The following is a 27644-nucleotide window of genomic DNA, read 5'->3' on the forward strand; positions in this document are numbered from 1 at the left end:
AAAGAGAGAGGGTGTGTATGATGATAGGTAGACATAGATGAGAGAGAGAGGGAAAGAGATAGAACTGTATGGTGATATGGAGATAGATAGCAGGGGTGTAGATAGATTAGATTAGATTAGATGGTAGCAGGGATGTAGATAGATAGATCATAGAATCATAGACTTTAAGGTCAGAAGGGACCATTATGATATCTAGTCTGACCTCCTGAACAATGCAGGCCACAGAATCTCACCCACCCACTCCTGTGTCTGAGCCACTGAAGTCCTCAAATCATGGTTAAAGACTTCAAGGTGCAGAGAACATTCCAGCAAGTGAGCTGTGCCCCACGCTGCAGAGGAACGCGAAAAACCCCCAGGGCTTCCCGACCCCAAATATGGCGATCAGCTAAACCCTGAGCATGTGGGTAAGACTCACCAGCCAGCACCCAGGAAAGAATTCTCTGTAGTAACTCAGATCCCACCCCATCTAACATCCAATCACAAGCCATTGGGCATATTTACCGCTAGTAGTCAAAGACGAATTAATTGCCAAAATTAGGCTATCCCATTATACCATCCCCTCCATAAACTTCTCAAGCTTAGTCTTGAAGCCAGATATGTCTTTTTCCCGCATTACTCCCTTGGAAGGCTGTTCTAGAACTTAAATCCTCTGATGGTTAGAAACCTTAGTCTAATTTCAAGTCTAAACTTCCTGATGGCCAGTTTATATACATTTGTTCTTGTGTCCACATTGGTACTGATCTTAAATAATTCCTCTCCCTCCCTGGTATTTATTCGTGTCTTACTTATCTATTAGAGTTCTTTGAAGGGGTCAACAAAAATGTGAACAAGGGGGATCCAGTGGACATAGTGTACTTAGATTTCCAGAAAGCCTTTGACAAGATCCCTCACCAAAGGCTCTTACGTAAATTAAGCTGTCATGGGATAAAAGGGAAGGTCCTTTCATGGACTGAGAACTGGTTAAAAGATAGGGAACAAAGGGCAGGAATTAATGGTAAATTCTCAGAATGGAGAGGGGTAACTAGTGGTGTTCCCCAAAGGTCAGTCCTCGGACCAATCCTATTCAACTTATTCATAAATGATCTGGAGAAAGGGGTAAACAGTGAGGTGGCAAAGTTTGCAGATGATACTAAACTGCTCAAGATAGTTAAGACCAAAGCAGACTGTGAAGAACTTCAAAAAGATCTCACAAAACTAAGTGATTGGGCTACAAAATGGCAAATGAAATTTAATGTGGATAAATGTAAAGTAATGCACATTGGGAAAAATAACCCCAACTATACATACAATATGATGGGGGCTAATTTAGCTACAATGAGTCAGGAAAAAGATCTTGGAGTCATCGTGGATAGTTCTCTGAAGATGTCCACGCAGTGTGCAGAGGCGGTCAAAAAAGCAAACAGGATGTTAGGAATCATTAAAAAGAGGATAGAGAATAAGACTGAGAATATATTATTGACCTTATATAAATCAATGGTATGCCCACATCTCGAATACTGCGTACAGATGTGGTCTCCTCATCTCAAAAAAGATATACTGGCACTAGAAAAGGTTCAGAAAAGGGCAACTAAAATGATTAGGGGTTTGGAGAGGGTCCCATATGAGGAAAGATTAAAGAGGCTAGGACTCTTCAGCTTGGAAAACAGGAGACTAAGGGGGGATATGATAGAGGTATATAAAATCATGAGTGATATGGAGAAAGTGGATTCCCATAATACAAGAACTAGGGGTCACCAAATGAAATTAATGGGCAGTAGGTTTAAAACAAGTAAAAGGAAGTTCTTCTTCACGCAGCGTACAGTCAACTTGTGGAACTCCTTACCTGAGGAGATTGTGAAGGCTAGGACTATAACAGCGTTTAAAAGAGAACTGGATAAATTCATGGTGGTTAAGTCCATAAATGGCTATTAGCCAGGATGGGTAAAGAATGGTGTCCCCAGCCTTTGTTTGTCAGAGGATGGAGATGGATGGCAGGAGAGAGATCACTTGATCATTGCCTGTTAGGTTCACTCCCTCTGGGGCACCTGGCATTGGCCACTGTCGGTAGACAGATACTGGGCTAGATGGACCTTTGGTCTGACCCAGTACGGCCATTCTTAGGTTCTTATTTATAGAGAGCAATCATATCTCCCCTTAGCCTTCTTTTGGTTAGGCTAAACAATGCAAGCTCTTTGAGTCTCCTTTATAGATAGATACACAGTAGGATTAGGGGGAGAGCAGCACAAGGTTTGCTTAATTCACTTCTTCACAGCAAGAGCCTGGTGAGAATGGAGGAGGATCAGGAAGATGACCCCTGGAAGCCGTGTTGGAAGGAAGATTTGCAGGAGGCGGGGGGTCACCTCATGACAGGGGGCCCGGAGAAGGGCAGGACAAAGTAACCTTGGGGTGGGTTAACCGAGCGAAGGGTTTGGGGGCAGTGAACTCTGCCCAAGCCACAGCAGAGCTGCAGGGGAGCATGGTACACAGGTGGGGCTGGGTGCCCCCACGTGCAAGGCCTCCTGACAGGGCCAGCGGCCCCCGCCGAGACCCCAGGCCAGGGGTGGACGATGGGACCCGGGGCCCTTGGCCAGGCGGCTTTGTCCTTCGGGGGAGTGGGGCTTTGGTGCCCGCTCCGGTTTTGAGGAGGCTGGTGAGGCTGCCCACAGAGCTGGGGCAAAACAGTGGCGGTGTAAAGCTGCGCCTGTCTCTCGGGAGGCCTCCCCCAGCCCTCAGTGCTCTGGTCAATGGGAGAGGAAAGAGACACTGCCCCTTTAAGATCCCGCAAGCAGGGAATGAGACACTGCCCCTTTAAGACACCCCCTGGCGCTGTTTCTTTAACTGCAAGAGCTGGGCCGCTAGACGTATCGCGCCTGCGCATCGGGTCTTTCTGGCCCCGTGGATGGAGGGGCTTGCGCGATGACGTCATGTGCGTGTTCCGTGACGGCGAAGCGTGCGTATCGAGGGGCGGGGGCTCGGAGCCGGAGTGGGGTCCGCGCGGGGCCTCCCTGGCGGTGGGAGTCTCCGCGCCGCTCACCATGTTCCGCTACCAGGTGAGGGGCCGCCCGGGCTGCGACCTTTGACCTCTGACCGCTGACCTAAGTCCCTGGGTTACTTCTCCCCCCCTCCCAGAGCCCCAACTTCCTTCTCGGGCACGGGGGGGCTGGCGGGCACGGGCCGGGGGTGGGGCTGGGGGGGGCACGAGGTTCTGGCGGGGCTCGGGCCGGAGGCGGGTATCTGGGGAGGTACGGGCCGGAGGGGAGGGCTTTGTGGGAGGCATGGGGTGGGATATGTCTTTAGGGGAGATGGGGCTGGGGGGATATGGGCCAGGGTGTGTGTCGGGTGGCATAGGGCTCGCGGGGGCACAGGGTTTTGGGGGCATGGGCTGGGGGTATCTGGGGGGGTGTAAGGTTCTGGGGGACTTGAGCAGGGGGAGTGTGGGGGGACATGGGGTTCTGGGTGTGTGTGTTGTGGGGGGGATGTGCTGGGGAAGGTATAGGCTGGCAGGTGTGTGTCGGGTAAGGGATTCAGGGTGTGTGTCTGGGGGGTGCATGAACTGGGTGTTTGTGTTGGGGGCATGGAGTTCTGGGGGGTCTCTGGGAGGCATGGGGTGGGAGTTATCTTTGGGGAAGTATGGGCTGGAGGGTCTCTGTAGGGAGGGGTGTGCAGGAGGTATGACTTAGGGAGGGGTTTAGTTGTGGGGGCAATGGGCTACAGGTAGAGAGGAGTCTCTATTTCAGGGTGCATGGTCCAGTAAGTGACCGTGTGGGTCGTGCGTGTGTGGAGAGGGTAAGGGGATGCCAAGGGCATGGGTCAGAAAGAGATGTGGAGTAAGGAGTTCTCTCTCTGGGGCTGGGGACTGTTGGTCTGTGGGATGCTTGTCCAAGGGGGAGGCCCTCCCCCCTTGGAGTGGGGGTGAGTGGCTGAGGGGGTCACACTCAATGGGTGCCCAGGAGGCCTCCCTGTATGGGAACTGTTTGGCGATGGGGGATGTTTCAGAAGGGCAAAGCTATGCACTTAGCAGGCTGGTGCTTGGAATGCTTGGCTAAGGTGACTGCTAGGTATATGGGCTCTGCAGGCTCGGGCTGGGTGGCACACACAGGGTACAGATACTGTGGGCTGGAGTAGGGGGCTCTGAAGGTAAATGTATAGGGTGTGGGCTGGGGCATCTCTCAGAAGGGGGCAGCATGTCGGACAGGTTGGGGCTGCCTCTATGAGATGGGGCTGCACAGTGTGGACTGGAGACTGTCTGTGGTATAGGTTGGGGATACCATGTAGGGTATGGGCCAGAGCACATCGCGGATTTGGGCTGTAGTGCCTTTCTTAGGGAGGTAGATATAGGATATGGAGGGGACATGTGTCTCCGAGCAGGAACTACTGGGATACAGGCCCAGGGGCAGCCTTTCTGAGTATAGTGCACACATACCCCACATGCATCCCAAAACTAGATTCAGATGGCTACTCTGGATATGAGTGCACCAGGTTGGGATCAGAAGTTGGTTTGGGAGGATGCCCAGGATGTTGGCCCATCAGATTGGGCTTGACGATGATTGATTCTATTCTGTCACATACTATGTTATCTGAAGAGTTATGTGCTTGGCTGGTGGGGCCCTGAGAGTGGAACAGCTTGAGGGAGAATGTGGTTGAATGGAAGGTATGGGGTAGTAAGTTCCTGCTGGCCATTATGTGTTTGGGAACTGGGGCTAGGGGCACACTTGTTTCTTACCCAGCTGTCTTGGGTGGGGAAGGCATTTGAGTGGACATGCCCGGAGGCATGGGTACGTGTGTCATAGTTGTAGAGTGTATTTGTTGCATGGTGTATGTAGAGTGCCATGTTTGAGGGGGGTGCATGGGGGGACTATGGGGGTGTGCTTGGTCTGTCATGGGTGGGTGGGGGTGAAGGTTCCTTCTATCCCTTGTATTTATGTGGCTCTCATCACTATCACAATCTTTAGTGTATTTATCCTTGCAGCACCTGTGTGAAGCAGGGCTGTGCTATTATCCCCTTTACACAGATGGTGAACAGGCCCCGAGAGACTAAGTGACTTGCCCAAGATGTGTCAGTAGCAGAGCAGGGAAATTGATCCCAGACTGGCCCCCTAACCACTAGACTATTGTCTTTCCCCTCGTGCTGTCAGAGGAGGTGTGCTTGAAATGGGATGTTTATCTCTGGGGTGGTATTGCCTCATCTAAGGAGGCATGCTTACTAAAGAGGGTGTGTGTAATGGTTATGTGGGAGGGGAGCGATGACTTACCCGTGGGGATGCACTTAGTCCGTGCTTGTGCAGAGGTACCTTGTCTGATGGTCATGGGTGCAGTTTGGATGTGCGGGGGTGTCTTGGGTTACGCTTGCTATGGGGAGCCTTGTCTCAGGAGTTACGTTTTGTGTGTGCTGGAGGTGATGTCTCTCTTTTTCCTCCAAAGGGCCACATTTGTGATGTGCTGGTATAGGGAAATGAGACTATCTCCAAGAAAGGATTCAGACAGACAGACACGGTACCCCAGCTTTGGGCATGAGGCGGCTGAGGGGAGCCCACTTTGGTGATGCTGGTAGGGCAAATTAAACTGTGGCATATCTGGAGGCCTGCTCATTGTTCTCTCTTTGCTCTTTTCCAAGTCCCTGGAGGACTGTCCTCTGGATGAAGATGAAGATGCCTTTCAGACCCTGGGCGAGGAAGATGAAGATATTGACCAGTTCAATGATGACACATTTGGAGCCGGTGCTATTGGTGAGAGTTGCATCTCCCATTCACTTCCCCTTCCTCATCTCTGCCCCCAGCTCTCCTTCAGGGAATGCCATATCTGGATGGAAATCCTCTCAGTCCTGTCCTTAGCCACCCCACCCCTGCAGCTCCAATTCTGGGTTGCTCCACCCATAGCTCTGCTAATGTCCCTCAGTCCTGAGCCCCAGCTTTCTCTGCTGTTCCAGTTCATTGTTGCCTGGGAGGTGTAATTGGCTGTGGAATAAATGAGTGGCACTAAGGTGCCAGCCCCGCTTCCTTTCTGTGCTTCCTTTGCAGATGATGACTGGCAGGAGGCACATGAGCGGCTCGCAGAACTGGAAGACAAGCCTGCAACAGCTAGAGAGCTGGAAGATGGTGCAGTCAGTGATGAGATGGAGCTGCTGGGGCACCATGAGGAGAACCTGGCTGAGAGATTGAGCAAGCTGGTCATCGAGAACGAGTTGGAAGATCCAGCCATCATGCAGGCTGTGCAAACCCAGCCTCCAATGCAGGTGAGTGCAGTATTTGTGGGTGGGGGAGGAGCCGGGCTGCATGGAATGGATGGAAAGACAGCAGAGCCCTCTCCATGGTAACTCATCATACTCTCTTTTACAGCAGCCAGGAGGCCTCAACTCCAGCATCTGGGATGGATCCGCAGTTCTGAGGCGCATCCGAGGACCACTTCTCACTCAGGTGCTGTGTCCTGTCTCGTTATTAATCCTGCAAAGGGAGCTCAGAGTCTTTCAGGGGAGACATTTGCCTCTCACTTCAGGAATCCCTTTCCTGTGCAGAGCAGAAGCTTTTGCCATTTCCAGGAGCATAAGATTTGCCAGTTCTGTGTCCTATTGCACTGGATCAGGCCACTAGCCCTTTTTGTCTGGTGTCCTGCTTCCTGTTGCTCGGATGAGGCTGTTGCCGGGGGGTGCTGGTTGCAGATGCATCAGTGAAAGTTTCAGTTTTCCATAATGTCCTTAGCTTATTGTATTGCACCCCATAGCAGGTGGGCAATTCCTACTTGACTTCTGTGAAAGCCAGCTTAGACCCTGAAGTATGAAGAGCCTTTTTGCTCTGTAAAGTGACTCTACGATAGTATTGTGGAGGGTGGGCCAGCACTTACTTTTTGCTGACTCTAGATCAAACATGATCTATTCATGAGAAATAGTCTTTTAGCTGCCAGCTCTGCCAGTTTCCTCTTGGATCTGTGAGCCAAGCTGGGTTGTTTCCTGCTTGTGTACTATCCCTAATAACTCTGCCCCATTTGATAGATGTTACAGGAGTAGTTAAGTTGATGTGGACTCCTCAAGATAAAGATTCTGCCATCACAACTTAGCTAAGAATGCTGATCCTTGAACCAGAATAGAGTCCAACTAATTCTTCTGCATCTGGGCTGGCTCTGCAGGGCTAGTAGGGCTACAAAGTAGCAAAAATGTGTGTACTGTCATGAAAGGGAGCAGACGGAACAATAATACGTAGCATGCAGCTCTGCTCTCCCTGAGTCTCTCAACGCTTTGCAGAGCTTGCTAGTGACAGATGTGGTGACAGAGGTTGTGGCTTGTTTTTTGCTTTGCAGTGAATCCGTGGCAGAATCCCAGATAGAACTCAGGTTTCAGAGTAGCAGCCGTGTTAGTCTGTATCTGCAAAAAGAACAGGAGTACTTGTGGCACCTTAAAGACTAACAAATTTATTTTAGCATGAGCTTTCGTGAGCTGCAGCTCACTTCTTCAGATGCATAGAATGGAACACACAGACAGGAGATATTTATACATACAGAGAACATGAAAAGGTGGAAGTATGCATACCAACAGGAAGAGTCTAGTCAATTGAGATGAGCTATCATCAGCAGGAGGAAAAAAAACTTTTTGAAGTGATAATTAAGATGGCCCATAGAATGTGTGAGGGAGAACTTAACATAGGGAAATAGATTCAATTAGTGTAATGACCCAACCATTCCCAGTCTCTGTTTAGGCCACAGTTAATTGTATCTAGTTTGCATATTAATTCGAGTTCAGCAGTTTCTCTTTGGAGTCTGTTTTTGAATTTTTTTTTGTTGCAAAATTGCCACCTTCAAGTCTGTCACTGAGTGGTTAGAGAGGTTGAAGTGTTCTCCCACTGGTTTTTGAATGTTATGATTCCTGATGTCAGATTTGTGTCCATTTATTCTTTTGCGTAGAGACTGTCCGGTTTGGCCAATGTACATGGCAGAGGGGCATTGCTGGCACATGATGGCATATATCACGTTGGTAGATGTGCAGGTGTACGACCCCCTGATGGCGTGTCTGATGTGATTAGGTCCTATGATGGTGTCACTTGAATGGATATGTGGACAGAGCTGGCATCAGGCTTTGTTGCAAGGATAGGTTCCTGGGTTAGTGTTTATGTTGTATTGTGTGCGGTTGCTGGTGAGTATTTGCTTCAGGTTGGGAGGCTGTCTATAAGAGAGGACTGGCCTGTCTCCCAAGATCTGTGAGAGTGAGGGATCATCTTTAAGGATAGGTTGTAAATCTTTGATGCGCTGGAGAGGTTTTAGTTGGGGGCTGTAGGTGATGGCTAGTGGCGTTCTGTTATTTTCTTTTTTAGGCCTGTCCTGTAGTAGGTGGCTTCTGGGTACTCTTCTGGCTCTGTCAATCTGTTTTTTCACTTCAGCAGGTGGGTCTTGTAGTTTTAAGAATGCTTGATAGAGATCTTGTAGGTGTTTACCGGTATCTCTGTCTGAGGGATTGGAGCAAATACGGTTGTATCTTAGAGCTTGGTTGTAGACAATGGATCATGTGGTGTGTCCAGGATGGAAGCTGGAGGCATGTAAGTAAGTATAGCAGTCAGTGGGTTTCCGGTATAGGGTGGTATTTATGTGGCCATCGTTTATTAGCACAGTAGTGTCTAGGAAATGGACCGCTTGTGTGGATTGGTCTAGGCTGAGGTTGATGGTGGGATGGAAATTGTTAAAATCACGGTGGAATTCTTCGAGGGCTTCTTTTCCATGAGTCCAGATGATGAAGATGTCATCAATGTAGCACAAGTAGAGTAGGGGCATTAGGGAACGAGAGCTAAGGAAGCGCTGTTCTAAGTCAGCCATAAAGATAGAACTCAGTCACCTGACTTCCAGCCTAGGGTCTCATACTCTAGGCCGGGACACCTGCCCATTAGATCATAGCTGCAGGTGACCCATTAAAGCTCCCCAGAGAGCATTTGCTTTCCTGACTATCCTCCCCCTGTTTCTCATTAGGAAGATTTCCTTGCTCTAGCTGTGCCACGAGTGCCTCTGTTCTCACCGAGCCCCAGTGCGTGCTGGTCTGTGCCACTGGCAAGCTGGTAAACTACACACCATTCAAAGTAGCTAACCACTAGCTGTGTTTTCCCCTCCTCCCGTGTGCAGGAGATGCCCTCAGTGTCTGTGCTGGAATATGCTATGCCTCAGAGACCCCCGCAGGGCCAGGAGGATGAGCGGGACCTCTCGGAGCGGGCGCTGCCCAGGCGCTCGTCCTCCCCCGTCATTGGGAGCCCCCCTGTCAGGGCTGTCCCCATCGGCACCCCACCAAAGCAGGCCACCGTGCCCAACTTCAACCAGCAGGTACCTCTGCCCTTCACACTTCTCTGGCAGGAGGTGGATCTGGTCACCACTGTTTCAGGAAAGGGTGGTGTTTCCAGGAAGGAGCAAGGTAGAAATGAGAAAGGGGGGCCCCCAGAAGGTGACGACCCTGAAATTTTTAGGACAGCATAAGGGAGCCTGCCACTAGTTCTTGCCACCACACAATCTTTAGCGCAGCAACACAGCTGAGTGCGTGCCTGGATGCTGATAGGTTAAGAGAGATTAGTGGTAGGATGGGTAGGCTTGTCCTCTTAGCCGCTCTGTCCTTTAGGTGCCACAACAGTGCCCGGAGCCTGCATGATCCTCCTTCATATGCTGCTTTCACATGCCAGCAATTGGCAGATGGGGAGGGACATGGCATTGCTGCGCGAAACCAGATGCTATCTGTCCAGAGTCTTCTCCAGAAGAAACAGTCTGAAGATGCTGATGCTGCTGTGTGTACTGGGGGTTCCCCCTCTACCACAAGACGGGGATTTGGGGGAGGTGGAAGGGCTCTACATATGGTACACTGCAGGCTGGTCTGCATTCTGCTCTGTGAGTGAGCCCTGGGTGACAACTGTGTGGGAGGAACCGCCTGGCAGATGTTGGCAAGGAAAGGGGAAGCTAGTTTCTAGGACTAAGATCAGTTCCCTTGTTTTGGTTTCCCCCTCCTGATAGATCCTGTGTCCGAAGCCTGTTCACATCCGGGCCCCGATGCAACAGCGTTATCCTTCCCCGTACGGCGAGAGGATGTCCCCAAACCAGCTCTGCAGTGTCCCGGTATGGAGTGTCTCATGCTCTGTGTATTCCCAGCCTGACCCCTCACTCTCTAGATCCCCTGCCCCCAATAACCGTGCCTTCTATCATCCCTAAAGTCCATTCTCCATCAACTTCACACCTGGGCCTCTCACTCTGTCTCAGTAATCCTGAAGTCCTTTCCCATAACCATCACACTTGTCCACTGATCCCTCCTGTAATGCCATTCCCTTCCACAGATCCAGGTTTCTGTGTCTATACTAACTTTTTCTTAAAGGGGAATCATCTGGTGTTTAATGTTCTGACTTCCATGTGTCAGCTAGAGATCTCAGCACCTCTTTCCCTTTCCCCATTCCCCTCAGGCCCAAGTGTATCCCACGTGCTGGAAGCTCATGTGCCTATCTCTTGGCCTCTCTGTTACTTATCTGGGTGTAACTGTGGTCTCTCGTTTTCTCTCTGATCCGAGTGTATCTGGAGCATGCACCTGCTGAATGTCCATGTTGGGTCGATTGGTTCTTTGTTTAGAATTAGTGTTTCCTTTTTGCTCTTCCATTTTCTTTCCCCAGAATTCTTCCCTCCTGGGCCACCCGTTCCCTCCCAGCGTCACTCCTGTTTTCACCCACCTTCAGAGAGCGCAGCTTCTAGGAGGAGCACAGGTAAAGCTCTGACTATTCCCTCTTGTTCTCCGTCTTTCCTCAACAGCACCTTGTGTGCGCTGCGTTGTCCTCCGGTGTCTGTGTCCTCTGTTGTGTTTGCATGGCTGTCTCTGTGCTGCTCCTTCTCATACAGTTGCTGGTGGCTCCCATTGCCTGCTTCCCCAGATGACTAGAGCTGTGCCACTCAGTCTTGTCTGTCCCACTCTCTCTGTCATAGTGCTAACGTTTGTGGCGGTCTTCCCCCCCCAATCTCTGCAGGCTGGACGAATGTCTCCCAGCCAGTTTGCTCGTGTCTCTGGACTCGTTGGCAGCCCCCTCACCTCCATGAACCCCAAGTTGCTTCAAGGCAGAGTTGGGCAGATGATGTCTCCAGCCAGTGGGTTCCGTGCCTTTTTTGGGGCGCCACCGCCTCCCACACCACCCCCATCCCAGCAGCAGCACCCCCCATGTCCTGGGTCCCACTTGCAGAACCTAAGGTACAACACTTATCCTCTGTCTCCCGTCATTGAGCTCACTGCATCGAGTCTGAGAGTCTCTGTTGACTTTCTCTGGAGATGACAGACCTGAGGTTACAACTCTCTTTTCTAGGCCTCACCCGCAGATGTTCAGACCAGATACAACTCACCTTCACCCGCAGCATCGGCGGCTCTTACATCAGAGACAGCAGCAGAACAGGAAGTGAGTTCTGGAATCACCTGCGTTCGGGGGTGGGCGGGGTAATGAACTCCACTGGGGGATGAGAAGACTCAACTGGGTTCGAGTGCCAGAGAAGGAGGATCTCTCACACACACACACACACACACACACACACACCCCACCCCCTTGGGGGTCTCCTAGGAGTTCATGCTCCCCACAGTTGGGCGTGCAGGCCGTTATCCATGTCTCTTCTCCACTGTGCCCTTTCTGTATCTTCTGAATTTTTCTGGGTCCTCCCACCAGCCAACACCGGAGTCTGAATGGCTCGGCAGGGGACCGAGCTGGCCACCGGAGCAGCCATCAGGAGCAGCTGCGAAAGGACCCCTATGCCAATCTCATGTTGCAGCGGGAAAAGGACTGGGTATCAAAGATCCAGATGATGCAGTTGCAAAGCACTGACCCTTACTTAGATGACTTCTACTATCAGGTAAATGCTTTGCACTCACTAATAGAGCCATCCTGACCTAGCTTCCACCTAGGGATGAGCTTGGCTGTCCCAGTGGCTACTGGCCTACTGTGCTAATCCCCTGTCTGCAGTACCTGCACCCCCAGATAAGTGACTGCTGGGAGGGGGGCTGCAGCTGAGCTCCCAGTATGATGCTGTTAGCTGGCTCTGTAACTGTGCTTCAACATTCACCCTTCACCCCTTACATCTGTGCCACTACACTGCCTACATCCACTCCGGCTGGCTTGTCAGCCCCAGCAGCTGCGGGACTCTGTGTGTGATGGCCCATTGGTTCTAGGGGCCAAGCTGCCCATGGTTTCTCTGTGCTGGGATCCTAACCACCACCACCACCTCCTCCTCTTCCCTTTTGTCTCAGAATTACTTCCAGAAGCTGGAGAAAGTGTCAGCGGCAGAGGAGATGCACGGTGATGGCCCCAAGAAAGAACGTACTAAACTCATCACACCCCAAGTGGCCAAGTTAGAGCATGCCTACAAGCCAGGTAAATGTCCCCTCCCTCAAACAGCATCTTGGGCTGGGGAGAGGTGGGGGGGTGCATGGGCCAGCAGGGAACTGACAGACCTGTGGTGATGTATTGGTCGTCAAATAGCATCTCATTCCCTAGTTGTACTGTTCTTCTTTTTAATGGTGGAGGATAGTTACCCGTTGTGGGGGTGGGGGCAGAAGAACCGCTGTAGACTTGCTTTGGAGAGGGCTGGCGTTGGGGACAGCTGCAGGGATTCCTTGGGGAGGGCAGGGAGAGATCAGGGTTCTCTGGGGCATTGGTGCGGAGGCAGGGTGAAGCTGGAGGAGTTTGTGTGTAAGATTTCTCTGGGGTGTATAGAGGAGCAGAGGCTTGGGGTGATGACTCCATCCACATTGCTATTCCTTTGTCCTTGCAGTGCAGTTTGAGGGCTCGCTGGGGAAGCTCACAGTCTCCAGTGTAAATAACCCCCGGAAAATGATTGACGCGGTGGTGACCTCCCGCAGTGAGGACGATGTAAGTAACAGCAGACGTGGCTGCCGTGCACAGCCTGGGCCCTTTCTTTCCACCCAGGGTTCGGTCCTCCTCTCTCTTCGCTCACTCCACTCCCCGTCCTCTCCTTTCTGACTCTGCTTTTTGTTCCGTGCTCCACCTGGGCCCGCCTCACTCTCTTTCCCTAGGAGACAAAGGAGAAGCAGGTTCGAGACAAGAGACGTCAGACCCTCGTCACCATTGAGAAGGTGAGTGTGAGATGAGACACCACCACCACCACCACCAGTACCCTTTGCTCCGCAGCAAGAGTGAACTAGGCCAGTGCTCCAGGGGAGCTGCCGAACCCATGTGCAGCAGCTGCCCCTTGGGGATGGGGACATGTCCCCAGTAAGCCATGGGAAAAGCGATCCCCACACCCCACTTCCCAGACCCCTGTGCTTAGCCAGGCATTCTCCTCACTCTCCAGGCACTGCCTTACTACTTGCTCTAATCAAAGCTCATAATAAACAATGGAAACACCTTCCCTCTTCGTTGCCTGCTTCAGCAGCCAGGCCAAGGAGAGAATGATGGCTTCTCTAGGCTGAGGCTGAGGCACACTGACAGCTTGCTGCCGCCCATGCCGTACCCACTCTGGGGATGGACAGCACTCTCTGCAGGGCTGGCTGATCCAGCAGCACTCTCTGGTTTCGAATCCGCTCGGAAGGCAGCATCTTCCTGTCCTGACTAGCTATGGGGGATAGCAGGGGTTCCTGTGGCTGGCTCTGATCTGGCTGCATGTCATGCAGACGTACAGCCTCCTCCTGGATGTGGAGGACTACGAGAGGCGCTACCTCCTGAGCCTGGAGGGGGAGCGGCCGGCCCTGATGGAGGAGAGAAAGCAGAAGATCTGTGACATGTATGACAATCTGAGGGGGAAAGCACCGGGCCAAGAGAGGTAAGGAAGTGAGTTTGCTACAGCGCTCTTGGCGCTGCAAAGATGTGTGCCACCTCCAGCCTCGTCTCCTCACCCATGTGTAGAGAAGGGAGCAGACTGTGGAATTCTTCCTTCCTTTGCTTCGGGATGGGGTGAATGTCTACAGTCCATTCCCCGTACCCACATGTGTGGGACAACCCCCTTTCTAGTAACGGGCTCACTGAAACAGCAAGGGAACTCTCCTTTGGGTGCTGCCCCCCTTCAGTTGGAAAGGTGGAGTAGGAAGAGGCCGAGGCACTTGGCGGGGGCTTGTGCCCAGTCCTGCCTGGAGTGAGGCCTCTTCACCAGTTCATATGCGGGGCAAGGTCTCTTCCAGGAAACATGGGAGAAACCAGGCAGGGAACCGAGGGGGCCTGGGCTGAGGAGGAAAGTGTAACCAGGGCAGCCTCCAGGGAAGGATTTTATTGCCACCCTCATCCCTCACATTCACAGGCCCTGTGGGGCCTGCACCTTTAGTCCTTGGGGATAGTCATCAAAGCTTTTGTTGTGCAGAGAAGGTAGACGTGTATTTCATGGGCATTGTGGGGCAATGCTGCTCGGGCCCTGGGTGCGAGGAGGTGGGGTGGGGGGCAGTGCTGCATAGACCTTGGGTGCGAGGAGGTGGGGTGGGGGGCCGTGCTGCATAGACCTGGGGTGCGAGGAGGTGGGGTGGGGTGGGGCAGTGCTGCATAGACCTTGGGTGCGAGGAGGTGGGGTGGGGTGGGGGCAGTGCTGCATAGACCTTGGGTGCGAGGAGGTGGGGTGGGGTGGGGCAGTGCTGCATAGACCTTGGGTGCGAGGAGGTGGGGTGGGGTGGGGCAGTGCTGCATAGACCTTGGGTGCGAGGAGGTGGGGTGGGGTGGGGGCAGTGCTGCATAGACCTTGGGTGCGAGGAGGTGGGGTGGGGTGGGGGCAGTGCTGCATAGACCTTGGGTGCGAGGCGGTGGGGTGGGGGGCAGTGCTGCATAGACCTTGGGTGCGAGGAGGTGGGGTGGGGTGGGGGCAGTGCTGCACAGACCTTGGGTGCGAGGAGGTGGGGTGGGGTGGGGCAGTGCTGCACAGACCTTGGGTGCGTGGAGGTGGGGTGGGGTGGGGGGCAGTGCTGCACAGACCTTGGGTGCGAGGAGGTGGGGTGGGGGGCAGTGGTGCACAGACCTTGGGTGCGAGGAGGTGGGGTGGGGGGCAGTGCTGCACAGACCTTGGGTGCGAGGAGGTGGGGTGGGGGGCAGTGCTGCACAGACCTTGGGTGCAAGGTGGGTGGGGGCAGTGCTTCACGGGCCCTGGATGCAGGGGGTTGGGGTGGTGCTGCGGGCCAGGAATGCAAGGGGGTGGGGACAGTTGCAGTGCTGCACGGGCCTGGGCTGGGTGATTCTCCTCTCATGCCTCCCCCTCCCTTCCAAAAAACAAAAAGTGGACTTCTGCCCAAGCCTGGAAAACTTCAACCCTGTAAATGAGGAGGAGCTAACACATGTGGGGAGGGCTCAGCATGGAAACTGTTATGTGACTTTAGCTAGAGCTGTCATTGTTGCCCCTGTTACAATAAACTACTAAAAGGAAGCTTGAAGGCGTGAAGCGGCATTGTGTGATTTATTTTTTCCCCCATGTGCTTCCCTTCAGGCCAGATTGGCGATGCTTTTGGGACGGTGTTCTTTCTGGCTGGGGAGAGGTCACAATTAAATGCAGGCCCATGTTACAGTGACGTGGGGTCTCCTGTGAGTCCCTTGCATACACCTACTGTGAACTGAGGGGTCATTCCTATATCTGGCTAATGACAGTCCGAATGTTCTCCTCTTGGCAGGCCAAGTGACGACCACTTTGTGCAAATCATGTGTATCCGGAAAGGGAAGCGTATGGTTACCCGGATCCTGCCCTTTCTGTCCATGGAGCAAGCGGCTGACATACTCATGGCAACAGCCAGAAACCTGCCCTTCCTGATCAAGAAGGATGCTCAGGATGAGGTAACCAAGGAGGCTGTGGCAAAAAGAACTTCCATTCAGGTTGTTGGTACAAGTTGTCTGTTTGCATCTTGGCGGCAGCATTGTCCAACGATCAGAGCAGGGGACTGAGAATCCGAACTCCTGTCTTCACTCTCTGGCTCACTGTGTGAACATGGGGAAGTTGCTTTGCATATCTGCAAATCCATGAATGGGGGTAATAACTGACTGGTTTCTACGTAGTATTCCTGGCTTCATATGGGCTTGTGAGGATTCAATATTTAGTGTTTGGGAAAGTTTTTTATGATCCTTGAACAGGATGGTCCAGTTAGATATGCAGATGTCCATTGCGCACCCATTTTCATCACACACTTAACTCTCCCAGAAATTCTCCCTCTAGATTGAAAATGGCCATGATTGCCCAAAGGTAGAAAGTGAAAGCTTGAGGAAAGTCCCCAGACAGTTAGCCTATGAAAGTAGGGAAAGAAATAGGCTATCTCTATACTAGAAACATTACAGCGACATAGCTGTAGTGTTGTCACTGTAGTGTAGACGCTTACTATGGCAACAGAAGGGGTTCTTCTGTCGCTGTAGTTAATCAGCGAGAGCTGAGCAGTGGGAACTGGGTTAATGGAAGAATTCTTCCATTGACCTAGCAGCACCTATGACAGGGCTTAGGTTGGTTTATCAGTGTCACACAGGGGATGAAATTTTTCACAGCCCTGAGCAATGTACAGTAACTGCTCACTTAACATTGTCCCGGTTAACGTTGTTTTGTTGTTACGTTGCTGATCTATTAGGGAACAAGCTCTTTAAAGTTGTGCAATGATCCCTTATAACATCGTTTGGCAGCTGCCTGCTTTGTCCACTGCTTGCAAGATTCTCTGGAAGAGCAGCCCCTCCTTGTGGGGATTGCAACTTGGGCGGGGGGGGCAGCAGCCCCCCAACAGCTCCCCTAAATTCCCTGTAAGGTATGTGGCTTGGCAGCTGCCCAGCAGCAGTTCAGCTGCCACTCCCCACACTGCCGTACTGCTCCTGACTTGCCCTCTGCTTTGGAGCTCCTCCTGGGAGCTTTCTGCTTGCTGGGGGAGGGGAGGAGAGGGGTGCTGATATCAGGATATGCCCCTTCTCCTGCCCCCCCCCCCCCACTCCCTCTCCACAAAGCAGAGGAGAGGGACAGAAAGGAGGGAGCTGGCTGGAAGCTGTTGCTTCCTGTCTGAACTGTTGAGCTGCTTAAAAGGGCAACATACTTGAAATGGTGTCAGCATATTTAAAGGGGCAATGCACGTCTCTCTCTCTCTCTCTCATGCACGCATGCCTCAGCACTTTGGAAAGTCAGCACCTGGACAGCCGTGCATGTGCTGTCAGGAGGAGGGAGTGGTGCACTCCAGCTGGATAGCATGGGCTCATCATCATGTTCAGTTTTTGCAGGGAAGTGTTTGCAGCTACTGCCCTGCATCAGTTGTGTTTCCTCCCTCCTGCCTCAGTACATACTGCCTCACAGAAAGTGAGGCTACATTAACAACAGTGTATTAACCCTTGAGGGCTCAGCCGAGTGCTGGTTCATCATTTAGCAGCAAGGCATTCCCTGGGAAATATCCCACCCTCTTACTCCTCCACCTCAACCAAGCTTCACAATCATTCATTGCTGTGTACAATATTAAACTGTTTAAAATTGTTTAAAAGTTAGACTGTATATGTATATAATGTCTTTTGTCTGGCAAAAAATTTTTCCCTGGAACCTAACCCCCCCCCCCCCCCTTACAGTAATTCTTATTGGGAAATTGGATTCGCTTAACATCATTGTGCATAAAGTCGCATTTTTCAGGAACAGAACAACAGCGTTAAGTGAGGAGTTACTGTAGGTAAACTGATCTTACTTTGAAGTATAGACCAACCCTAAGGAGGTACATAGTTATTGCTTTAGAGGAGATTGTGTGGGGAGGAGAAGCGGACTCATTTCCTTTGTTGCTGCTTTGTGAAGTATAAAGGCAGCCTGAAAGACTATTACTTGTTTTACACTAGCAATATTAGGTTTGTCTATCCTGTCTCTTCCTGGAAAACTCTATGGACTACTAGAGAACTAGTAGGGTTATGACATAACCGGAAGGTCTTTTGGGCAGCGATCATCCTGTTTTATATTTATGTATCTCCTAGCACAATGACCACCTCTGTGCTACCATGATACAGATGATAATCCTCAGTATCAAGGAAGCGGGAAAGAATTTTTGTTAAACTGAGCATTTTGTTTTAATTAATACAAACACTTGCCAAATAATTGAGAGAGAGAAGTTTGTGGAAGACTCAACACTTGCGTTCCTTCAACTGAGGAATGAGAGTGCTCCCACTTTCAGTTTTGTCTCTAAGGAGACACCTAGCAGAAACAGGAAAGACCAGTATTTATTTCTAAGATAAAAAGATGAGCTGGAAAAAAAAATTAAAAGAAAACGAGAAGTCTTTCAGACTTTTTTAAAAATAAGTGAAAAAAGGCATTATTCCAATCTTCCTTTTCTTTTAAAATACAGTTTAAAATGGAGAAATTCTCAAAAACAGCTGAACTTAAAAGGTCAAATCTTTTTCCACCCTCTGAAGAAGCGCCAGCTGTTTTACGGGACACATGGAAAGTGATGGAGTTGAGAGATTGAAAATTCACTTCTGCTTATGCAAAGTTCAGTTTGATCTTGGAGTGGTTGTTTATGTGGCTGTGAAGGAGAGTAAATACATAATATCACTTGATACCCTTCCTGAGGGGCTAGAGGGAGTCTCTATTTCCAGGTACTTGATCGAAAACCTATGGAATTAATAACAGTACAGGGCTTTTAATAAAGTAATAGAGACCAGAGTGAAATCACTAGTGAGGCCATTTGTTTGGGTTTTTTTGCTGATTTTTTTTTTTTAAAAGGGAAATGAAATGCAAAGACCTCAAACTTTAACCTCAGTGATGTATTTACAAGTACTCAAATGTCAGGAACTGTCCAAAAAAAAAAAAAAAAAAAAAACAGGTCTTGGAGTAATGTTAGCCACGCTGAACATGAGGTGCATTTCAGAATGCTAGCAGGATCAGTTATTGAGGGTGCGTGCTGTGCTGTAACCCGCTGAAAGATTCTGGGCTTGGCTACACTTGAGAGTTGCAGCGCTGGTGGAGGCTTTCCAGCGCTGCAACTTAGTAACTGTCTACACCTGCAAGGCACATCCAGCGCTGCAACTCCCTGGCTGCAGCGCTGGCTGTACACCTGATCTGCTTGGGGTGTAAAGAGTGCAGCGCTGGTGATGCAGAGCTGCTCGTCAGGTGTGGCCACACACCAGCGCTGTTGTTGGCCTCCAGGGTATTAGGAGATATCCCAGAATGCTTTTAACTAAATTACTCTCTTTGTTTTGTTATGCAGCCTCTCTTTGTTTTGTTGTGAACTCGGGGCTCCGGGAGCTACTTATCTAAAAAACAAACACAGCTCCTGTTTGCTGTGATCAATCTGTAACTGACTGTGAACAATCAAATGAGATAACCCCTGTGAATGAGGCAGGCAGGGGGATGAGTGTTTGCTTGAGGAGAGAAACAGCTGCTTATTTGGTCTGCAGGCTGTTTGCAGTTAAGAGTAAGGGGTCGGGAAATTTTTCTGATTTTGCAAGGCAGGGAGCTGATACACAGTGTCAGCTCCAAAAATCCACTCTTTCTCTCTCTCCCCCGCTCCCTGTCACACTACACCCCACTCCCCTCTTTTGGAAAGCACGTTGCTGCCACTTGAACACTGGGATAGTTGCCCATAATGCATCACTCCCAAAAGCACTGCAAATGCTGCAAATGTGGCCACACTGCAGCGCTGGTAGCTGTGAGTGTGGCCACACACCAGCGCTTTCCCTACACAGCTGTACGACCAGCGCTGTAACTCCCAGCGCTGCAATTCTCAAGTGTAGCCAAGCCCTCAGAGGCCAGTCTTCAGTGCAAAGAATAGGGATCAGGAAATAAATCCGGTTCAGATAAAATAAGAATCCTCCCTGGACATTCACCCAAACCCATACTGAACCAACCCTTTTTCTGAGGCTGCCTCAGAACAAAACGTCAGCAACAAGTGGAATGAGGGAATATTAGTAGCATGATTCCGTTTGTATTGCAGCAGCACATAGAAGCCTTTGGTGTGATTGGGGTCCTATTGTTCTGGGTGCTGCACAAACACATAGACAGTCCCTGGCTTCAAATAGTGACAATCTACATAGACAAGATCGTGTGGGAGAACTTAATAGTACGTAGCCACCCCTGTCTCATCCTGGAGGTGATGCTGTCACTTCATTCCACGCAGGCACACATCCCATTACTACTTTCCCTTCAGTTCCTGCCCGTCTTTTCTCTCTCCTGTTTTGTTAACCATCTCCACTCAGTGTCACCTGGATAACTAGATGACCTCCAGAGGTACCTTCCAACCCTGATATTCTATGAACTGGATTTACTCAAAAAGGGAATGCCCTTGAGAGCCCTTGCCCTGCTCACCAATAGGAAATGATACCTGGATTCAGTCCTGTGGCCCCTCCTGGAGCCTAGGGAGCTCCCTGCCTAGTCAGCTGTCTATGACTGATGTTGTTCTTCTCTCCCTCAGGTGCTGCTGTGCCTGTTGAGGCCCTTCTCTCTCGTTCTCTATCATCTTCCGTCGGGGACAGTCACCAGCCTTCTGCAGCAGCTAGCGAACCTACCTCAGAGCGCCACGGCGCCAGCACCTGCCAACCTGCACCTCGCAGCTGTGCTCCAGAACAAGGTGCCTACGCCTGAGCTATTGCTGAGCACTGTGAGAGGCTGCAGCATCTGCATGCCCATTCCCTTCACTGCTGGGAACTGATTTGGGTATAGACACATCTGGTACCCTCAGAGTGTGGGAGATGCTAGAGACACTTCCCCTTCCTTGATTCTCTCCTTTCTATTTTTAACTGGAGGGTGCCCTCATTAGTCCAGACACCTTCCACCCAATAGGAGAGTGAGAGAGCTGGTCCCCTTCTCCACCCAGGAGGTGTGGAAACTCCCTAAATGTTGGCCTGTCTCTAGGTTCAAGAATCACAACTCATTGAGAGGCTGCCCTTTCTGACCAGCAGTTTCCTTGGCAGGAGAGGTAGTGCCGAGCTAACTGGCACTGGAGTCTCCTGCATTGAATTGCAGCAACGGGTGGATGAGCAAGGAGCTAAAGGAGTGGGAAAGGGAGTAAAATCTTCCTGCAGAGCACTTCCACTATCTCTCCTCTCCTTGTACTGCACAGCCAGCTGCAGGATGGGTAGCTTTAAATGCATATCAAAGTGAAAGACACCTTAGAAGTACCAGATGTGCAGATGATAGGAGTCTTTCTCTTAGTGCATCTCTTCCTCATTGTAGGGTCTGTTTCCCTGGTCTTCACTGCTTTTGCTTTAATGGTAGATAAGGCTGTATAACGCTCCTGGGGCCTGCGACATATCAGTTACTTTCTCCAAGATTCATTTGGATCCAGAGGAGAATTAATGTAAAGCATGTATCCTAGAATTATATAAGCTCGCCATCTCCAAAAGCTTGCTGAACAGATCCTAGTGGCTCTCCAACCAAGGCAATTAATGTGCCAAAGCACAATGGTGCTGGCTGTAATTCAGTGCAGGGGCTGCACAATTCCCATAGTGCTGTTCCACCTTTGCAGTGTATTGCCCCAGAACAGCATGCTGCTCCCAAGCCTGCCCAGCACCCTTTGTGCTTTGACTGGCTTGGGAGCAGCGTGCTGTTCTGGGCAGTACGCTGCAAAGGTGGACCAGAGCTATGGGAACTGTACAGCCCCTGCATTGAATTAGTCTTTGATGAACCTGGGAATAGGCTGCTTCTGGGCAGGGGGAGTGTCTCCTTTGATTAAACCCGGCACAGCAGAGGAACCAGAAAAGTATAATGGGGCTATTACAGACAGACAGGAAACCAAGAAGCACATATCCAGAAAGCTGAAGGGAAAGAGAAGACAGTTGTAGCAAGGCAACACTCACGTTTCCAATCCTGCCCAGTGTCGCTCTTGCACAGTCTCAGGCTAAGCATGTTAGGTAGATGGATTGTGTCTTAATCTGACTTTTTTCCTCTTTGTTGTTACTAAATCTTGTATCTAGGGGTCCTGGTCTATGACTAGGGCTCCCAGGTGCTGTGGTAATACAAATAATAAATGAGACTGTTGGCCTCTGAAAACAGTGCCTGTGCAGGAGTAGGCCTCACAGATACTGGCTGCAGTCAGAATGGGCACGGGGAAAGGCAGAGGCCAGAAAAGGGGAAGTGAAGGCTCCAAACTCAGGAGCAGGAAATGTGGTGGTACAGCAGCACCAGGAAGAGAGAAGAGCCTGCCTGGTGTGGGTCAGGCCCAGAGTCATCCCCTCCTCCACGCACATGCTATCTTACTTATCTCTCTGCAGTTTGGCCTGTCCCTGCTGTACTTGGTCCTGAGTCGTGGGGAGGAATTGCAGAATTCCAGTGCTGCTACGGAGCTAATGCAGGACAACCAGTGGTGAGTCCCAGCTGCATCCCTTAGCTGTGTTCCCCCCCTTTGAGGACAATGCATGTTGACCAGTGGTGAGTAGAGCATACCCTGGATCAGGGTAGACGCTGGGTAATATGGCCTCCTGACAGCAGATGGGGGTTTGGTCTAGTAGTCAGAGCATAGGATTAGGATTTGGAACAGAACCCAAAGCTCCCCAGCCAGAGGATCCAGGCTTCTTATTGTTGTCTCGCTGACGGGGGGGTCTGTTACTTTCAAAGCTTCTGTGCATCCAGGAACTGAGGTCCAGAGAGAATCACTGAATATGCTTTGGAGTTACAGTTGTGGAGGAGGTGAACCCCACTGAAGGAGTCTAACTTCCTCCTAGGAAGGGGGACACTTCCTGGCTCCCAGGGGAACATTCTACATTGGAGTCCAGAGAGCCACAGAGGCACCACAGTGTGACGGTGCATAGTTTTGCTGAATGCAGTCTCTGGCTGAATCATGGGACTCCAATGGCTGAAAAGGATTTAAGATCATAGAGGGAAAACAACTGAATATGAGCTCTAGTATGATGAAGGAGCAAAACGGGCTAATATGATTCTTGGATATAGAAACAGCAGGGAGGTGATTTTTCCATCTGTATGTGGCGTTGGTGAGACAGATAGTGGAACACTTTCTGCTCTTCTGATATCCACGTTTGTAAAAAGATGTTGAAAAATTGGAGTGCTGAGAAGAACTACAAAGGGCTGGAGAAAATGCCTGATAGTAAGACACTTGAGGAGTTCAATCTGCTTATTTCAAACCAAAAAAGTTCAAGAGGTGACTTGATTACAGTATATCCGCACCTTTGTGGAGAGAAGATACTGGGTGCTACAGGAGTCTGTCATCTAAGGCAGAACAAGAACCTGTGGCTGGAAGTTAAAGCCAGAAAAATTCAACTTAAGTCACAATTTTTAACAGTGCAGGTAATTAACCATTGGAACAGACGATCCAGGGAAGTGGTAGATTCTCCATCACTTGATGTCTGTCTTCAAATCAAGACAGGAGGCCTTTCTGGAAGTTGCTTTAGTCAAACACAAGTTACTGAGCTCAGCACAGGAGTAACTGGGTGACATTCTTTGGTTTTTGTTATGTGGGAGGTCAGACTAGATGATCTCCTGGTCCCTTCTGGCTGGTCAATTGTTAACGCACTGGGTGTGGCCAAAGTGGTGACGAATCTGGACTCAGATGATTCCCAGAGTTCTTCAGAGTCTGACTGTTGAGCCATTATTAATTAGTTGACTTCTTATAGGCCATCCCAGCTGTCTCTGGGAACTGAACCGTGGCCTGCATACCCTATTGCAGGGATGGCCAACCTGTGGCTCTGAAACCACATGTGGCTCTTCAGACGTTAATATGCAGTTCCTTGTATAGGCACTGACTCTGGGGCTGGAGCTATAGGCGCCAATTTTCCAATGTACCGGGCGGGGCGGATGTGCTCACTGCTCAACCCCTGGCTCTGCCACAGGCCCTGCCCCCACTCCACCCCTTCCTGCCCCCTCCCTGAGCCTGCCTTGCCCTCGCTCCTCCCCCCATCCCCAAGCCTCCTGCACGCCACAAAACAGCCGATAGAGAGGCGCTGGGAGTACTGGGGGGTGGAGCTGATGGGGGGCTTTTGATGTATTAGTGGCTCTTTGGCAATGTACATTGGTAAATTCTGGCTCCTTCTCAGGCTCAGGTTGGCCACCCCTGCCCTATTGGATCCTCACATGGAGCCTGACTGAGTGATTCCTACCTCTCAAAGTGGCATTTCAGCCAAGCTGGTGGAGGCTTTTTGAGCCTTTTCCAGTAGGAACCATTGCTTAGGGTTTCACTAGCACATGATGGTGCTTCTTGACACTTACCCTCTTTCATTTTTTGTTTGGCTTTGGTTTCATTAGTGACTGCATGGGGAAAAGTTTCCTAGGACTGGCTGCACCTCTGCCCCTTTCTGGTCTCTCTGAGTGCACCCCTCAGCTGTCAGGCCTCGTGCCTTTACCTGTCTCGGGGTGGAATTTCACCCTTCTCCCACGCTTAGACCAGGCCCTGGACTATAGCACACTGTGTATCCATTGTGCTTACCCAGCAGGTCCAGCTGATTTGAACACTTGCGGTTTTTTGTCTTGGGGGCATCTGACCAGAGGTGAATAAACTGACCATAGAGCCTTCTTAAGCCAAAGTTAACAGGAGGAAATTTTAACAGGAGGAACAAAGCTTGCAGTAATTACATTGCTTGTGTGCGTCTACACTTTGCTACTTGTGTCGGCAGTGCACGTCCTCACCAGGAGTGCTTGCATCGATTGAACTGTGGGATGGCTCCTGAAAGCCAGCAACAGTCAATGTAAGCAAGGCAGTGTCTACACTCATATTGACCCTGTGCTGCTCATGGAGGTGGAATTATTAAGTTGTTATAGTGGGCAAGTTATGTTGGCAGGAGCAAAATTTTAGTGTGGACGCTTAGAGTTAGGTCAACATAAGCTTCCTTGTGTCAACCTCGCTCTGTAGTGTAGACCATGGCTTAGTCTGGTTCCCCTGAGCAACTTTCCCTCCTTCCCTCTTATCCTTCTTGAGAGAATCCCTTTCTAAATAGCTCCAGTCCTTTTGATCTCCCATGTGCATGGGCCACTTCCTGGTCATGATATTGTCTCTTAATGACGCTCAATTGTTTGCAGAGGAATGGCTTATCTGGAGCCATTCTGTTTCTTTCCCGCTTGTTTTGCCTTCTATTCTCTATTAAACTAAACCAATATAGTCATATAGCAAACACCCAATAACCAGGTCAACATACAGAATTCATAAAATATTGCAGAGCATCTTCAATTTGGTCACAACCAGATTCTTCAAAACCTTGTTGAAACTGCCTGTCTCCATCTGCTGATAGGAGGTCATCTCACAGAATCTAGCTGGGTTTAGGAGAACCCAATTAGGCTATCAGTAGAACTCCCATTCCTGTGCCTCTTGTCATTCACCTTGACCACTAAATCCTGCTTGGGGCTGATGCAGGGAAGTTCTGTCATCTCACCAGCTCACACCTTCATCTGTGTCTTTCTCCTTGGCAGGACGGAGCTGATGTCCATGGCAACCCGAGAGCTTCTGCGGATCCCTGAAGCAGCGCTGGCAAAGCCAGTATCCACCCCCTCTAACCTGCTGTCCCTTTTTTCTCGCTATGTTGATCAGCAGAAGCTGAACATACTGGAGACAAAGTTGCAGTAAGTCCGTATTTCTCATCTGGTTTAGTGCTATGTTTGCTGTCCTGCTTCCCATGTGTCATAACAGGGAGGGGGGCAGGGAGTTGTGCCGTGGTAGTAAGGATTTGAGTGATGCTCAGCAAGTGAGGAACGGGGAGTCAGGGTCTGTTGTCAGGAGCTGGGTGGAGGTCAGAGATGCTTGGGGGTGGGGGAAGAGGGGGATGAAGTATGGCTGGGGAAGAGGTGGCCAGGAGATACGTAGAGTTAAAAGGGTGTGGAGGGGGAGATTCAGGTGTTCAGCCCCGCTCTCCACAGTTAAACCATCAGGGTTTTTAGGAGAACAGAAAAGTGAGAATTGCCAACGCTGAACAGGCAGTGATGAAGACAGGTGAAGGTGGCGGGGATCTCAGTGGTATTAGATGAGGCTTGAATGTCTGCATGTGCTCCAGCCAAAGAGGGGACACTGATCTCCATTACACCCTAGTACTGCAGCTATTTAACTCTCTTGTTCTCGTTTCTTCTGCCCTGCCAGGTTAGTGCAGGGGATACGGTAGGAGGTTTTGATGGGTCCTCAATGCCGGCTGCCATCCTTGCCGCTACCACCACCACCAGAGGATTGCAGTGGAGGAGGGGAGGCAGTTGCTCCCCTGAAGCAAAGCCTTGTGGGATTTTTCTCTTGGATATCTGGCACGGGAGACCTCTCTTTTGCTCTGTGAACTTGGTTGGGTGTGTGTTTGGTTTCTCCTGCCACCCTTCGCTGCTAGGTTGCAATTCAGCATGTCCTTGCTGCGTTCCCATTTCCCTCTGCATCCTCACAACAGCTGCTGCTTTCTCCTGACACAACCCCTCCCTCTGCCTCCCCCACCACCACCACCACATTCAGGCTACTGAGGGACTGGTGAGGAATCCACCCTCTTCTCCTTCCTGTCCCCTTTCAGTGCAGAATCCATATAGCCAGGGAGACAACTAGTTGTGGGGAGAATCCCCATGCACTCTGGAAGGTGGAGTTGGGGGCCTAGAGAGACATCTGTTGCCCAATGTCTCCTACATGTTTAGGAGGGTGTGACTTTTAGATGATTTGCCCCTCTGACCCTGTTTCTTTCTTCAATCTTTGCTCATTGGCTAAAGTTGGCTCCCCCCTCTCATATCCAAGCACTGAGTTTTGGTCCCACCCCTCATACTGCACAGGGTGGGCTTTCCTGTTCCAGCTCGGCATGGGCTTCTCGTTCTTTCTGAAGTTGCACAAGCTTGGCTCCCCTCTGTCACCCGTCCTAGTCCCATGACACAGTGAACACACATCTTTGCACACTTGCCTTGTCTTCCTGAGAATCATTTTACACCCCTCTCTCTCACACCTGCCCCTTGGTTCAGGCCCATGCTGTCAAGAGCCCTCCAAGACAATAACCAACGGGCCTGGCTTTGATCCCTAGTGGATAGAGCTGCTAAACTGAATGAATTTTCCATACCCAACCACTGCTAGATCCTGCTATTTTGCTCCTTTTGGAATGTGGTGGGGTTTTTAATCTTTCTTTGCTTTTAACGAAAAAAAATATTTGCACATGTAGGTATTCTACAACCAGTAAACTCCTCCCTATTATTAACCAGCTGCCCCTCCTCCTAAATCAGCTTCTTTCTCCTAATCCCCCTCTCCTCAAAGTATTCTCCCCTCCAACCAAAACCACTTCCCCATAACTCATCTCCCCCCGCCCCGCACTCTCCATTTCCCTCACAACCGATCAAGTGGACTGTTCCTTTATTATATTATTCCTTTTTTGTGCTTCCCCCTCTCTCCCTCCCTGTTTTTGGTTCTGATGAAAATAAAAGTTTCTAAATTTACATTTTTATAGGGTATTGTAAATAAAAATGAATTGTATACTTGGGGGAGAGTAGAGTGCTTCCTTTCACTTGGTGGTCTTGTGCCTCTTCGAGCTCTCTCCATCATCCCAAAGTGCCTTGCAGACAGGCTATCAGCAAATATCTTACCTCTAAAGCCTGAGGTGCAGAAAAGATTTTGATAGAGGGTTCTTTAATTTAGTGATCAAAAGTATAGCAGTAGCCAAGATCTGGCACTTGAAGCTAGATATTTTCTGACTGGAAATAAAAACTTGTGCCTCAAAAATGAGGGTAATCAGCCATTGGAATCACTAGCCAAGGGCTGTGGGGGAATTCTCCATCTCTTTGTTGAATCAGAATTGGACATTTTCCTAAAACAATATGCTGTAGTTCAACCAAACATTGGCTCAGTGCAGGAATTGCCAGGTGCTATTCTCTGGCCAAACTATTCAGGAGGGCAGACTAGATGATCATAA

General features: G+C 50.4%; 1 protein-coding gene across 6 annotated transcripts; it reads left to right on the plus strand.

The window, feature by feature from the left end:
- The first annotated feature begins 2866 nt into the window (after positions 1-2866).
- PATL1 (PAT1 homolog 1, processing body mRNA decay factor) lies at positions 2867-27214 on the plus strand. 6 transcript variants are annotated; one of them, XM_039518013.1, is made up of 19 exons: positions 2867-3029; positions 5594-5705; positions 5997-6211; positions 6318-6392; positions 9073-9267; positions 9943-10044; positions 10587-10676; positions 10935-11152; positions 11265-11354; positions 11616-11799; positions 12194-12317; positions 12718-12815; positions 12980-13039; positions 13577-13725; positions 15542-15701; positions 20267-20422; positions 22065-22156; positions 25207-25356; positions 25868-27214. In XM_039518013.1, exons 1-19 carry the CDS (start codon positions 2904-2906, stop codon positions 25887-25889), a joined length of 2418 nt encoding a protein of 805 aa, XP_039373947.1. In that variant the 5' UTR covers positions 2867-2903; the 3' UTR covers positions 25890-27214. The 6 variants fall into 6 exon arrangements, with proteins under 6 accessions (XP_039373947.1, XP_039373949.1, XP_039373945.1 ...); XM_039518011.1 differs by having other exon boundaries at positions 2868-3029; positions 6315-6392; XM_039518014.1 differs by lacking the exon at positions 2867-3029 and adding an exon at positions 3712-4026 and having other exon boundaries at positions 6315-6392.
- The last annotated feature ends 430 nt before the right edge of the window (positions 27215-27644 follow it).

Source organism: Mauremys reevesii, unplaced genomic scaffold, assembly GCF_016161935.1.
Source record: "Mauremys reevesii isolate NIE-2019 unplaced genomic scaffold, ASM1616193v1 Contig2, whole genome shotgun sequence".
Taxonomy (NCBI): Eukaryota; Metazoa; Chordata; order Testudines; family Geoemydidae; genus Mauremys; species Mauremys reevesii.